This window comes from Gymnogyps californianus, chromosome 16, assembly GCF_018139145.2.
Source record: "Gymnogyps californianus isolate 813 chromosome 16, ASM1813914v2, whole genome shotgun sequence".
Taxonomy (NCBI): domain Eukaryota; kingdom Metazoa; phylum Chordata; class Aves; order Accipitriformes; family Cathartidae; genus Gymnogyps; species Gymnogyps californianus.
In genome coordinates this window covers 1,359,193-1,374,259 of record NC_059486.1, presented here as the reverse complement: position 1 = coordinate 1,374,259, position 15,067 = coordinate 1,359,193, and the positions used below count along the sequence as shown (strand labels likewise).

The following is a 15,067-nucleotide window of genomic DNA, read 5'->3' as shown; positions in this document are numbered from 1 at the left end:
GCATGTCGAGCTCGGATGTGGCCCTAGGTTAGATCTGTTCTGCAGAACAGTGTCAGGGCTGAGCAGGTGAGAGAAGTCCTTGGAATACCGTAGCTGGGGTTGTGGGGGTTTGGGGATTTGAGTTCATGTTCGGCCAGAATGGCTTCCTTCTGCGTAACACGCAACCCCAGCCATAAGGTTGGTAGCGAGTATCTCTCTGGATTGCTGCCCGTTCTCCCCTGGTAGGGACCATATCTCCATCCCATAATGAACTCCATCTTTCTGAAAACAACTCTAGGCTATGCCTGTAAAACTTCCTTCAGGAGACCTAGAGACTCCTGCCTGGTGATGCGTTCCTTGGGGAGCAAGAGCCAAGGTCTTGCTCTCCGGCTGCATCAGCATGTGGAGCAGGGCCAGAAGGTTTAGGAAGCCCCTCGCGAGCCCGTGGTGGCTTTTACAGATGCTGCGTGCGGACCCTGTTGGTAATCGGAGATTCGCTGTACCCCTGCCCGTGTGATGTGATGGGGCTGTCACCATGCTCAAGGCCATGGAGAAGGAAGCAATGTGCAGACTGCATTCAACCTTTCAGGAATAAGGGGCGATGCTCCTGGCACGTGGGAACAGTCTTATACTTGCCGAGCTGGTGTTGTGTGTCTTCATGTAAGCTTCCAGTGCTCAGCGGCTGATGACTTTTTCAGCTCCTGGCTTTAAAGATGTGACTTGATTTTAAAATTTTGGAAAAGCTGTGTCCAGTGATCACTTTTGGACTTCAGTGCGTTTATGGAGGTGTCATTAGTGACCTGAGAGTTGAGAAGAGCTGTGCAGCAGGGTGATGGGTGGCTGCTGTTAAGATGGAGAGAGGCTCTTAGCAGTGGAAAAAAGGAGTAACTGGGAATGCCCTGATAAAATGTGAAGCTGAATGAAGATGGGGAGGATTCTGTGTAGAGAGGGGGATCAGGGTCAGAGGGAGAGACTTAGCATTGCCATGTGAGGATCAGCAAAGACATCTGCCCAGATGGAGCACATTGAAGGAAGGAAAGGAAGGGAAAGTAGCAGGTAATTCCTACAAATGACTGCGATTCCTCCTGCTACTGCAACTCAATGAGCAACTGTGTAGTAATGTATTTTGCTGAAATACTAGCAAAATCCCTGCAATGATTGTCTGACATCTACTGAATTCCAGCATGTCTTAATGTTAGGAAGAGGGTAGGAGAGAGGACTCTGGAAATGACTTGGACAAGAGGCATTTAAAAGTACACGAGGCTTATTTATCCTATGATAGCATCGTCCTGCTCCCATCTCTTTCCCCCAGCATGGTCACCTGGACTTAGGGGGATTTACAGTCTTTAAAACTCTCCTAGGACCTTTGGCTACTTACGTGGGTGAAAATGGTGAACATGCTGGGCAAGGTTAAACTGTGCCATGGGAAGTGATAGCCGGCAGCAGAAGGGAGGAAAACACGGAGGAACTGAATTTTCTCAGTGTTAATGATGTCTGTTCTATGTCAGCTCTTTAATGAGGTTGGTAGTACGGACAAGCCGGGAAGGATCCCACCTTGCTGCGCAGCGTAAATGCAAGGTGGTAAGTGGTCCATGGGTGCTGGGGCAGAACGTGGAACGTTTGTGGACCCAGAAGTGGCCTGACAACAGTGTGTTTATTGTAGTCCTGCTTTCTGGGGAGGGATAGGCAGTGTGGTAAGGGGGAGAAGGTGCTGGGCAGCAAGAAGGGTGTCAGGGTGGGTTAGGAATGAGGACTGAGGCGTGGGTATGCAGCAGAGCTGAACAGGATGGGAAAGGGGATAGACAAAATAAAAGTAAAAGATGGCGTAAAGTAGAAGATGGGTGGTAAAAGATGGAAAAATACAATGAGGATCAAGGAAAAGACTCTGGATTCATCCTGTCCAAAGGTCCTGGCTTCCAGGTGCTGCTCAGCCCCTCCTGGCTGGAGGACATGCAGCCCCCGGGGTGGGAGCAGGGCAGTGGAGGCTGGTGGCTGCTGTGCGTGCCCTGGTGTTGGCAGGGTTTGTACGGCACCGGTGACGCTGGCGGCTGTGCCTGTGCTGGCTGGTCTGAGCGTGTCTGCTGGGCTGGTGGGGAAACCTTGAGGACTCGCTGGCTCAACACTTGTAGAGCTATTTTAGGTGTCTGCAATGCAGCAGTGGGTGTAGAGGCAGTTTTGGGGCTACTTTGGCCTTTATCTTTGTGCCCAAGTGCCTTTAAGAACCTGGTCTTTGTGACTTTTTTTTTTTTTTTAAAAAGTGACTTCAGTTGCTTCTGAAAACCCTATGTTGTCATGTTTTAAGAAGTGGCTGTCGGTTTCTGTGTGGCTCTTCCACAGCTTGCATGCTCTGAAAAGACTCTCTCTGTGTGCAAGAAGGCAGCTCTCAGCCGGTGTGATACCTGCCGCTGCCTTGACGAGTGGGCAGCGTGGGACCGGCTGCTCTCCTGGGGTGCAAGAGGAAAACTAATAAATACAAAAATTAAGTGATCATTTCAGCTTTGATAAAGCTAAAAGCCCATGGAGAGCTAAGAATGTCTGATGATGTGGAATTACGTTCATGATAGAGAGAGCAGTAGCTGTCATGGATGGTGGGGGGGTCATCACTTTGAAGCAGCCTGCTGTGCCTTCTCCCTGGCTGGGACCAGCAGAAGTGTGGTGTGGGGCAGGGGCGTGCTGTGCTCTTGTACTGGCCGGGGGGCTTTGGCCCCTGGACATGAAGCCCTGGATGCGGCTGTCAGCAGTGGGATGGTTGTGGGTTAAGGCTGCTGCAAGGGTGGGTTCTCCCTGGTGTGCTCAGATGGGGTGGAAGGAGGGTTGGTTCTGTGGGAAGTTAGCCCCAGGAAAGCATTTTGCTCACCTGGGTGAGCCTAGTGAAGTACTAAGCAATTTTGCCAGTAGTAAAGGGGTGTTAACAGCTGACGAGGAATTGTGCTGCTTTCGTTTGCCTTACAAACGGACATCTTTGCATGCAAGATCTTATCATATCTAGACAATGATTGAAGGGAGAGGATATAAAGAGCCACAAAATACTAGATGCTGGAGGTTGGATGGTAGGGAGAGGGGACAAAAGTGGCAATGCAAATGAGATGAGAAAGGCCAGTGGTGTGCAGTTGGTAACTTTACTTTTAGGGCAACCAGAAGCAATCAGCGCAGCAGGATGTGAAACCAGCAGCCTAAATGCTGGGGGTGATGTTCGTACACGGGAACAAGCTCACTCCAAATGCTGCAGCCCTGTCCTTATTTTTCTGTTTGAGGAGCTTGTCTAGCTTTGGTGGCTTCAACGGGCTTGTTGCCTGCTCAGGATGTTTCCATGGGTCTCTGCTGCACGGGAGGGTGCATCGGTGGTGTTTTGGGGACAGGCTGGATGCAGGGGGACTGACGCTTCCTTTTCCCTCTGTTCCTGTGCAGGACGCAGGCGGAAATGGCCCACACGTGTCGCGGGACCATCAACCTGTCCACGGCTCATATCGATACGGAGGACTCTTGTAACATCGTGCTTTCCAACGGGGGAAGGACGTACCACTTAAAAGCGAACTCGGAAGTGGAGAGGCAGCGCTGGGTCACAGCCCTGGAGCTGGCCAAAGCGAAAGCCATCCGCATGAGGAACAACCAGTCAGGTAGAGTGCGTCTCAGTGTGCGAATGTGCAACTGGATCCTTTTTGAAACCTCCTTGTAAACCAGCTCTTCTGTGCTTGCTAAATTGTGCAGAAACCCTGGCAGATACTATTTCATACGCAATGAAAAATAGCTGATGGTTTCACAGAGACACAAAGGGTTTTAAACAATACTGTGTGCACCAAACGTCATCTCATCTGGTTTTGCAGCATTGAGCGGGTCTTTCAAGCCCCTGGTAATGACTGTAAATTGTAGAGAGCCAGTAAAAATGAACTAATGATGCTTTTTCTGAAAGGCAGGATGTATGTGCCTTTCTCCTGGAGACTTTGTGTTGGTCCATGTGGACAGGGAATGCTGTAAGAGGCACTAAGTGCAGTGGTCAGTGGCACTACAGGGAACATTAGTTCACAACAAAGTGCCAGAGCCATGCCTTTCTTATTCGCCCATAGCTTAGGATCGTTTGGTAGATGAATGACAAATATATTTAGTTGAGCTGTCTCTCTCTGTGTGTATTCTCCTTGTCCCCCCTACACACATTACGCTATGGTGTGGTATTTATTAGTGTACGTTTGGGACGGCTGCATTATGTAAAGCTGTGAGAGCCCTGGGCCTGTTATGCAGCTCCTCCCCAGAGTGTCATTTTTACTGCTCCGTTGTGTAATGGATCGGTTAGGTGCTTAACAAACAGAATATTTTTGAAATATTTCAATGTTCATAACTCTTCTGGGATTAACATTTGGTTTTCTTCCACAAACAAGCATGACTTCAAGCTGCAGAAAACAAAACGCATGAATGTATTAAAAAGCTGGCTATCTCCTCTGTCCTAAAATAAAACCACTCTCAGATTTTATCTTGAATGCTGGAAATCAGGCCTTATACAAGAGAAAAGATGTAGTGAACACCTGATTTTGTAACGCTCCGCTTAAAAGGAAAATGTAGCTTCAGAAAATGCCCTGTATATTTTAGAAAGGGGGTGTGTGAAGGCGAGACGGGAAGGCTGTGGTAAGGTATTTGTTGCACAGCCTGGGGTTGCTTTGGTTCAGTGCTTACGTAGCATCTCGCTGTCCTGGCCCAGGTTTGGGCTTTGGGACACGTGCAGCTGCTGCTCTGCGCTATCGACTGCAGGGAATATGCATCTGTAGGTAAAATGTTTGTGAAGCTTAGCTTTCAGAGTCACCGCCGAGGAAGGTTGTGGTCGGTTCAGTGCATCGAGAAAAACCTCTGCTTCCCCAGGGGAAACGCTGCTGTGTGCACACCAAAACCACAATGCGCCGTGGTGTGACTGCGGGGCGCAGCTCTCCGTCTGAGCGGCGGTCGAGGCTGTGTGGACAGAGACCGCTTTCTAATGCTGCTGGCTTACGAAAACACACAGTTGACATAAAATTAGTGTAACCACATTTTTGGAAGGCAGCGTGTTAATGTTTTTCGTCTGTGTACCAGTGGGGCGGTCATTTGGGATGCTGGCTGCCAGGGGTGTTGTGCAGGCAGAGTCTGTGCTTAACGTAGCGTTTTGTAGAGAGCAGCAGAATGCCAGAGCGCCAATGGTTGGACTTGCAGGAGAATAAGCCCCCAGTCCTGGACTAATGTGGTCTGACTTTTGTATAATTAGCCATCCCACAAGGTCATACAGGAGTTGATTAGTGTGTGAGCCACTTACTCGTTTCCCATAATTTTTTAAGTATGCTGTATTCCGGGGCACTAGCATCTACGGATTTAATTACATAAAGTATTGTGAACTCTCTGTGCCTTAATATTGCATCTCTGGAGTGTATATAAATACTGATGGAGAATACAGCTGACTGAGGAGGAGATGGAAGTTTCTAGGCACGCGTGTTTTGCCTGGCAGAGCGTGACATTGTGCCAGGACACGGCTGTAGTGAGCTGGGTGTGACGGCTGTCGGTCCTGTGAATGTCACTTATCCCATAGCGGGAAGCGAGTCCTTTAGCTGCGTAGGTGTTTGGAAAAGGATCTTGCATGTGGGAGAGGTTGGTGTGTGCCTTCACCTGCACCTTTCTGAATGTCAGGCCGTGGGTGATGCGAGGGCAGGCATGGAGCGGCGCAGGCAGCCGGCTGCTGAGCTCCCACCCAGCCCAGGGCTGCAGGAGGATGTCAGCGATTGCTGCCTCCGGAGTCACGCGCAGTTATTTTGGTTTGTGTCTTTACATAAAAATAGCAAACGCAGAGACTTCCTGTCTTAAGGCTCTGGGCGTGCTGACTTCCTAACTCCAGTGAGCTCAGGCCGTACTTTCAGGGTAAGGACAGTGCGGCAGCAGTGCTGATTTGGCTGCGGATGCTCGTTCCTGTGCTGCCTCGCGGTTGTGCTGACTCAGCTGTTTGCGGGGCAGTGCAGTGATCCAGGCCAGGGAGCTGATGGGAGATAAAAACCAAACCAAACTCTCGTTTTTCCAGGCTTTTCTGATCTGGTCCGAGGGGATAAGACACTCTGTAAACGGGCGCTGAATCCTTGTGCTGTGGAGTTAGAGCTGAGGACACTGATGAATTACTTTACACTTTAATGTTCACCTGGCTGATGGTGTTTTGTCCCAATTAGAGATCTTTTAATTAAGGTAAAGAATGAATGTGTGTTAGGTTTGACTGTTTTGCTTGAATCGAAATAAAATTCCTAGCATTGTGTCTCTGAGTGCCAGGCGTTGTGCAGAGCCCTGGGGTGGGTGTTTACAAGTAGACGGAGGAGGCTCTGCGTTTGCTAAAGAAATCTCTAGGTCCTTCAGGTTTGCTCACGTGGAGAGTCTTCTGAGTTGACTCCTCCTATCCCGGGTGATCCCCAAAACCTGTGTGTTTCCCAGGGCTGCTCTGCAGAACCCAGGTCGATGCATTGGGGCTGTCTTGACCGGTGGGCACAAAGGGTGGCGAGCAGCCATATGGATTTGTGCTGACAGGGAGGGAGCATCGATGGCTCTGGGATGCCAGAAGACTGGGAGAGCATTGCAGCGGGCGGATGAGGACAGAGAAGCAGGTTTGTCTCTAACGCTGCCTGCCCGCATGGGGAAGGACATGAGGAGCATCCTTACGGCGATCTCCATTCGTGGGCGCTGCCTGCTGCCCTGCCTGCTGCAGGGGGATGCAGCAGGAGCCCGTCCTTGGCATTGCCCACTGGTGCTCAGGAATGTGGGGGCCCTGGTGGAGGCGGCACGTGTGGGGAAGAGATGGCTCGGTTCAAGTCAGCCGCTTCTGAGGCGTCTCCAGCTGATGAGTGCCGGGGCAGTCTCACATGCGGAGCAGCTTTTTGCCTCTGTACAGGTTTCAGCAGGCGAGGAACACCCGGGAGAGGAAAGGGGGTGTCCTTGCTTCCTGGTGCTCTGAGATCCTTTGGAATCCTTCTCTCCTTGCATTCAAAAAGGGGCAATGTGTTAGTGTGGAATTATTAATTTAAAAAAAAAAAAAAAAGCTTAATCTCTTTTTGGAGACGTTTTAAAGATGAGCCACACTTGATTCGCTACTGAAAATAAAACATGCTCGCATGTAAATTGAGGTTCTCCATTCATTTGTGTTTCTGCAGAAATCAGTGGTCCCTCGCTGCTCTCCTGGCGTTTGAGGTTTGATGGGGTGTGGGACTGGCAAATTGGGTTAACTCTGCAAATATCTTGACTACTGGGAGATTATTTTGGGGTGGATGAAAAGAGTCTTTTCCCCCAGTAGTTCTCTTGAAATAAACAGATACAAAAGTGTTTTTAACTTGACTACTGTTGACTAAGCTTGAGCTGTGCACTGAGAGATGCCGTTTTCACAGGACTGATTTTCATTTCTATTTTTAAGAAATAGCAAAACCTATACCCAAACCAAGTATGAGATGAGAGACTTTGCTGTTCCCTCTTGTGTGTAACTGAAGGAGCTCTGGTTTCCTTTCTACCCGGTGCATAGCCGGGACTATTTTGGTAATGAGCCGTGAGCTGGGACATGAGTAAGTACTCAGAGATGTCAGGTGAGAAAGCTCGCTGTCCTCAGCCTGCTTCACTGGTGAGAAACCTGCCTAGTGATACCGGGTGGATTAGCGGCAGAAAGTGAGAGTGGAGCTGAGTTGCTGTCTTAGCTCTCTCCTCGATTACCACGTGGTGCTTAATTCCTCTAAAATAAATGTATAGTGTAACACTAGGACAGAAGGGTCCCAGACCTGGCTGGACAGCTCGCCTCTAGCCTCTGCTCAGCCAAATCTGACATTCCCCTTTCTAGTTGGGTTTATAAAGTGTTGGTGAAGTTGTAGTAAACTTGGTTTGCCCACACGGTACCCAGTTCCATCACCCCATGGAAAGAGCAGGCATAGGCTACGCTTTCATCGGCGCTCGGTGTGGCCCTGTGCTGTTTATCTGTCCTGAAAATCAGATTTCTGTAATCGCCCTCTGTTCGCATTACTGTAAGCTCTTGAATAATTCCAGCCTTCTCCGCTCACCATATTGTACCCGCGTCACCCCTTGGATTTTTGTCAGCTCGTGCATCGGTCTCTTTGACAACTTCAACTTTGTAGAGCGGCGGCGACAAAGAAAAGCTTTTATGTGCTCCTTATGCTCGGTCTTCTGTCCGCAGTCGTGGCTTGGAGGATGCAAACTTAAAAGTATTTGATGACTGTGGTTAATACACCTTTTTTATGGCAGTAAAAATATCCTTTCTTTTTAGGGCAGTGTCGTGAGATCCAGGAATTAATTATATGAATGGTGAATATATGAGAATTATTTTCTTGGCTGTGTGATGACGAGGTCTTTGGAAAAGCCTGCAAGGGGAGGGTAGAAATCTGTTGCCGGCATTTTAAACACTAGGTATTGTGTTGGAAAACTCCCCAAAATGACCTTGGGCTGCTTGGTGATTGATTAGAGAGGTGAGGGAGTCGGTGACTTCTTTTGACCCCCTGCTCGGGGGTTCCTGGGAGGAGGGAGGGTAAAATCCATGCTGTGATTCAGGTCGTCACCTGAACCAGTGCAGATTTCAGGCTGACTGAAGGCGTTTTTGGTGTTCATGGTACTAAAAAAGCAGGAGTTAACTGGATAGGTCATATGGGTCAGTGCTCATATCTGTGCCAAGACCAACTCACCTGCCAACCTCCCCCAAAGGCATCTGGTGCCTCGCACCGAGGTCGGGGCTCAAGAGACATCAGTGCAGCAACAAAGCTGGGAATCGCTAAGAAAAGAGCAAAAGAGAATACGTAGGTTCGCTCCACGTGCAGCTGTGATGCTTGTCCCCTGGAGAGGCCCTGGCTGTCATCACACCAGCTCACAAAGTTTTTAGCAGAACTTAAAAAAAAAAAAACCAAACCCCAAAACCAAACAGGCACAAGATTAACCAGACAAATAAAACCCCCTCCAGCAAGGGAAGGTGGATGATGGAAAGTAAATTTTCCACCTGGAAGAATGACAGCTGAAGGTGCCGTGTGGAAGATAGTAAATGCTGCAGGAAAAGATGGGGACAATCGCTTATAACAAGAACAAGGAGGAAATTATCAGGTCATAGGTTTAAATGAAGCAGGAATAATTGATGTTTTGTACAACACAAAATTAAATGGTGGCACTCGCTGCGGACAGCCAGAAAATCCGGAGAGATTGAACAGATTTGGGCACAATTTCATCACTCATGGGTATGAGCTGTAACTTTCTGTATACAAAATGCAACCCGGGAGGTCCTTAAGCAGCACAGCACTAAAAGCTAAGCAGCTATGCCCAGAAAAACTACTGCATGTGCCCTGTCCCTTTATTCTGTTTCCTAAACGCTAGTTACAGTTTGCTTGCTAGAGAAGAGATGAAGCTACCTGGGTGTTCAGGCTGACCTTGTGCGACCATCCCGGCGAGGCTGCTGCTGGAGCGATGCGCCCCAAAATCTCTTGGTTGTGCCTCTTGGGCTTCACACGGTGTTTTCAGCCTCTCGGGGTTGTGTCACCCAGGGGAGGATTCACTTTAAGACCAGCACCCCAGCATGGCCATGTGTGGTGTGGGTCTGGGATTTGGGATAACGGGGCTTGACTTCTTGGGTTGTCTGGTTATTCTTACTGCCTGAATTGGTTGTTTTTGTCTTAGCAAACAGGGAGTGATTGAAAGCAGCTTTACAGGGGCTTGTTTGTAGACTGTAGGAGAGCGGGAGCTTCGAGCAGTGCGAAGGGGGAAGGAGGAGGGTTGTTAGTGCTGGTGATGCCTTCTGCTCTGGCTCCTGGGATGAGTCTCTGCTGCAGCAGAAACTACAACTCTGGAGAGAAATAAGGCTGCTGTAGAGGCCGGTGATCCCACTGCGGGTTAGGTGTGCGGTTTGGTGGGCGAGAGCCAAGATGCAGCTCTCAGGGTTGCAGCTCACACAAGCGGGCTGCCAGCAAGTAGTTCTGCTTCAGTGTGCCAGATCCAGAAGGAGTGCCTTTGTAGTAGTATTAAAAAGGATCCATAATGAGTTATTCTTCAGCTTTCCCTTTAATTGCTCTAGTGATAATGTCAGTTTTGTTGCTTGATGTATTTTGCCTGGTTTTTTCCTCTTTCCAAGTAAAGGGTTTGTTTGCAAAAGACATGCAAAGCATCTGCAACCTTCCCTGCCCTGCTCTGTGAATTATCCCGTTGTTGCTTCCCCTCTTTCCTTGCAGCAAGCTCCTGGCCAGGTGGCCTTGGCTTGTGCTTCTGCTCTAGTTGTGGCAGGACCGGACAATCCCCGTCGTTGTTGTCCGTACGCCCTCGACGCCAGTTCATTGCTTGCCGTAATAGTCCTTGCTGTTTCCAGCTCTTTTTACAAAAGCGCTCCCTTTTCCCATCCTCCTTGTGATGTTTCTTCATCATGTTACAAACTGGTTTCCCCTCTGTTCGTAGGGCTTGTGCCTGGAGAGGCACTGGCTGCCAGTGCTCAGTTACCTTGCTCTTCTAATTGTCTTTTTGACCCTTGGAGTCTGGATTTTCCCAGGATAGCCAGCTGCCATTAACTGTGCCAGGAGCTGCCGCCGTGGGAAGTATAATTGACAGTGCTGCTGAGATGGAGCCGTTTGCTTGGATTTCCTACTCCTGATGATTCCTGTCTCCTCTCAGTGCCTTCTGCTGCTCACTTGTGTTCCCTTCTGCAGTTGGCAGGATGCTCTGCCTCCCCTGTTTCCCTGTTAAGTTGCGATCGGGATGGGTTGTTCCATCTCAGCCATCGCCAGCGAGCCGCAGTCAACACTTGAGCTTCTCCTCCTGCAGCCAAAGGGATGCTGTGATGCCCCACGGGTGCGAGGTGTGCGAACCGCCTGCAAGTCGAGGCGGTGCAGAGGAGGGACAACCAGAGCCGTGCCTGCTCTTAGACGCTGTGGAAAGGGTTTATTGCTGTGTCAAAATGGAGTTTTTCAAACTTTGGAGAGTTTCAGCCAGTCCCCCTCTTTCAAAAACAGCAAGATTTCTTTGAGGGCTTCACAGTGGTACTTGGCTGTCGGGTTTTTCCCATATATAGTTTTTTTTTTTTGTAGGCTCTGAAAAGTCCTTGTTGGTCCTTTGTGGCTTTGTAGCGGTATCCAGAAAAAGACTGTAATCCTGCTGGCTGTTTCAGCCCTTTCTTGGGGGTAACCCGGCGCTAGCTGTGATATGTCACTAATAGAATCGCAAGGCTTGATACTGATCTTATTTCTGAGTGTTTATTCTCTGTGCAATAAGGTTACATTAGGCTCACTTAGGAATAATTATGCTAGTTATCAGCCTTGCCTGTCTGATGGGGCCTGATGCCCAGGGTTGGATGCAGGGTACATCTGGAGGGTATCAGAACATGAAGCTTTCTGCTGGCAGCTGCGGAAATGGTGCCAGTGGGCTACCGGAGCCATCTCAAGTGCGTTTGGTGGACTTCTCCTGTCCTCTTTGCTCTCCAGACTGCTGCTTTTGATCCCCTAACCTTTTGCCTTCACTACTGAATACCTGACCTTGGTGAAGAGAGTGTGCAAGCAATCTGCGCTTCTCCAGCCCCCTCCATAATCTGGCTGGTGTCGCACCCATGGGCTTCGCTGGCAAAGCCGCATCCTGGTGGCATGGTGCAGGGCGCAGGCAGAGTCTCCTGTGACTCCCTTCCTTGTTTCACAAGCCTTTGCCTTGCCACGGGCACGTTGTAAGTGTGGGACAAGATCCATCCCTAGCTGTCACGCAGTGCGATGGGACGAGGTTCCTAGGCATCTCGCAAGGAACGGAAGGGCTCTGCGAGGCAAGGGAAGAGCTTTGGGGCTTGAATGTGCAGAAGCTGGCTGTGGTCCTCCACATCTGCTGCAGCTGAATGCTCGGGGATTCGCAGGCGATGGGACTATCGGCAATTGCCCTAAACGTGGAGTGTTATGAAGCATTGACTTCTTTTTAAATACAGGTGGTTAAAGTGGTCTGAACATGTATCTGGCATATTCTTGGAAATTCAGGTGTCGGGAAGGAGGAAAAAAAAAAAGTGATTTCCCAGTTTTGTTGCTTTTAGAGTGTGTCTGATCAGCCTGGGGATTTTTCTCAACCAGAGAAGTTTGCAGGCCTTGAGATGGGATGCCCAGGGGCGAGTACTTAATCAGGTTGTCTGAATATCTGCAGCTGATGAGATCCTGATGGATGGACGTTCAGCTGAAAATGGCTGTAAACAGTCTGAGATCTGCACAGCCGCCAACTGCTCCCTTCTTCCGGCTGCTGTCTGGCAATGCAAACATGAGGAGGACTGGAGGAATCTTTAGGATTTTCCAGTATTTCACAAGCCAGGAATCCTTCCCCTCCCCTTTTTCTTTTCTGTTCTTTTTTTTTTTTTGCTAATGTGTTTTTAATTCTCCTGACTGTTTCCCACTTCACTTGCACGTTGCGATAGAGTTACCCAAGAAATATGCTTCCCTCCTCAATTTGGTGCTGATCTTTCCCTTGTTTCTTGTGTGCATATACCATGTTATATATTATCCTATTGCAGATGTAATCTGTGGTAATCATTTATAGCAAAGGAATACAGAAAATGGTACTTATGTAACACCACAAATTAAACATTACAGCAGGGAGCTCAGTGGAGACGGCAGTATATAGGCCATCTCCGCTGCTGCAGCCTTGTCCTCCGGAGCTGGCGAAGGAGCTGTGCTGCTGCTGCTGCTGCACGTGCCGCGTGGCTGCTTGCTCATCGCTGGCGTGGTGTCGATGGAAGAGGGTTTATCGTGCAACAGCAGCGGCTAAAGGCAAGGGAAAGACTGGCAAAATGCTCCAAGATGATCTTATAATTGAAAAAAAAACCCCACAATCAGGTGTGGAGCGGTATTGGCGAAGCAGTATGTGTTAGCGTTGCAAACACATGGTGTACAGGCGGGGTTCAGAAGTAGGATGGAAAATGATGTCCCAGCTCACGGTGCTCTCCACCGCTTCTGCAGGACATGCTCTTACACCTGCCCGACAGCACAGGTACGTCCCCACCGCCTCCGTTGGTGTGTGCTGCTTCCTCGGGGGAGCAGGAGGAAGCGGGGAGCCTGGTGCTTCACCTTCCGAGCAGTCGCCCTGCACTTTTACGCTCTTGGCAGACTTGTGGCACGAACTCATGAAGCACGTTTTTGGGTTCCTAAAATACAGCAGCAGGAGTTGGCGCTTAAGTAGGCTGCGTGCGGTGAGCTGTGCTCTGTGGCAGTGACAGAGCCTGCTGCCTGGTCTCAGTGCAGCTGCTTTTTGGAGCTTTTTGGGCTCCTGTGTGCTCAGTGTTACAGGTGAGGCTGCGTTGTTAAACCCCTCTGAAAATAAATAATTGAGTGTGTCCGTGCAGAGGAGGGAAGGGGCAAGGGTTTTGTTAGCGGCTGCTGCAGCGGGAGTGAGGCAGCGGTGGGCAGGAGCCTCTGCTCCCACGCGGGTGCTCGGAAAGATGCTCCTGCTGGAGGAGGGGGGATGGGATGTGTGGCACGAGGATATCCGTTGGCGATGAAGACCTGAGATGCCGGGTGTGAACACAGCAAACTTCGGATCTGCGAGATGTCACTGATGCTGTGATTTATAGAATTTTTTTGAATGAAAAGTTGTTTTCACGGTGATCTTAAAGGAAACCTTTGATTTTTTTTTTTTTTTTAAAAATTTTATTTTTCTTAAGTATAGAACAAGCATTGCTGTTAAATTATCACCCACTTTATTCCTGTTCAGGCTACAAATCTGTTAATGCCACTGTGGCTCCTGTGCAGAATGCCCTCTGCCCGCAGCTGGTGTTGGGGTGAGGGATGCTGCCTTGGTGGCTTGCAAATATTTTCAAGTCCGCTGAAGTCTGCTGGCGTAGCTGTGCTGCGTGGAGCCGCACCAGCCCTTCGGGCCCCTTCTTTCCTCTGCAAAGCTGGCGGGGTTGTGCGAGGGGAACCTGGGGCGGGTGTGGTGAAGGAAAAAGCTCTTTTTTGGCTGAGCTGATGTAGAAGGAGTTTGCACGTACACAGGGAGGAAAAATTCTTCTTGGTCCTTACTCGGTCCTGCGTTGTGGCTGTAGGAGCTGGGAGGTTGGGCAAAATGAGGAGGCTGACGTAGTGCATCATAGCAATAGGGACCAGCTCTGTTCTCCCCTTGGCGAGTTGAAGAGCAAATGCTTCACCAGCAAAGATGGGAGAGGGATAAATATCTATGGTGAGGACTGTGCTACTCTTTGAATTGATAAGTGTCAAGGAAAAACGGTGACAGAACGCATTCTATTTTGCCATATTTGTATTTACTACAAGTTTGTAATAGTTTTTAAAAGTGCTGTGTATCATGTTATTGTTTTATTTTTCTCCTGTGCTCATCTTCTGTGTTTCTTCAAAATCTGTGGGTTTTTTGTCATTTAATTATTTATTGACCTGTCACCCTGCACTCTGGACAAATGCCACTATTTGCTACATGTGAGTGCATGGCTTTAGTAAGTGTTATTTCCATCATTTCATGTTTTTCGGCTCTTTGTAAATAAATATTTCCGTTGTCTAATGCTTAGTGGCTTTTTTGTTACTTCCATTTGATTTCATCACTTCCACACACTTTTTTGACAAAAGAATTTATCAAGGTCGCTTGTCAAGACTGCAAAGCAAAAATCAATAAAACCTGGGAAGCTGTGCAAACATTTTACCTTAACTCATGTTTAGGTATTTCACATGGAGAATGACAAGTGGCACTCGGTTACTTTGCCAGGGTTTGAAACGGCCTTTGAAGGGTCCCATCCTTTGCTTGCAGTGGATAAAGTTTTGCTAGATCTGTGTGTCCGGTCTCTTTCCCTGTGTTGTTTCAAGCGTGCGAAGGAAACGAGGAGCTGTTGCCTCTGCGTTAATCCCTGTGAAGAGCTGGGCGGGCAGAGATCAGAGCGCACCCCGGGAGCCGATGCTGGCTGCTCTCTGGCTCAAAAACTGATGCCGTGTAAGTGCTGAAACCCAGAAAGAGCAGTGTGCGGCTGCCCACGGCTTGGGTCGAATCCCGTGCCCCATTGTGGAGGGGATTAATCGCCTGATCCTTCCGGCTTTGGTCCGTACAATGTTGACCAGGTTTAAACAGTAACTGCGGAAGAACGGAGGCAGTAGCTTCAGTTTGCATTAATGTTGTTTTTTTAATCCTT

At 49.2% G+C, this 15,067-nt stretch overlaps 1 protein-coding gene across 2 annotated transcripts in view; it reads left to right on the top strand.

Moving 5' to 3' along the window:
• The window catches only part of OSBP2 (oxysterol binding protein 2), a 129,605-nt gene that overhangs the window by 27,653 nt on the left and 86,885 nt on the right, over nucleotides 1–15,067 (top strand). For both annotated transcript variants that reach the window (XM_050906612.1, XM_050906613.1), the window contains exon 2: nucleotides 3,388–3,596. In XM_050906612.1, coding sequence (XP_050762569.1) covers nucleotides 3,401–3,596 — 196 coding nt within the window. In that variant the 5' untranslated portion in view covers nucleotides 3,388–3,400. The remainder of the gene's footprint in view (nucleotides 1–3,387; nucleotides 3,597–15,067) is intronic.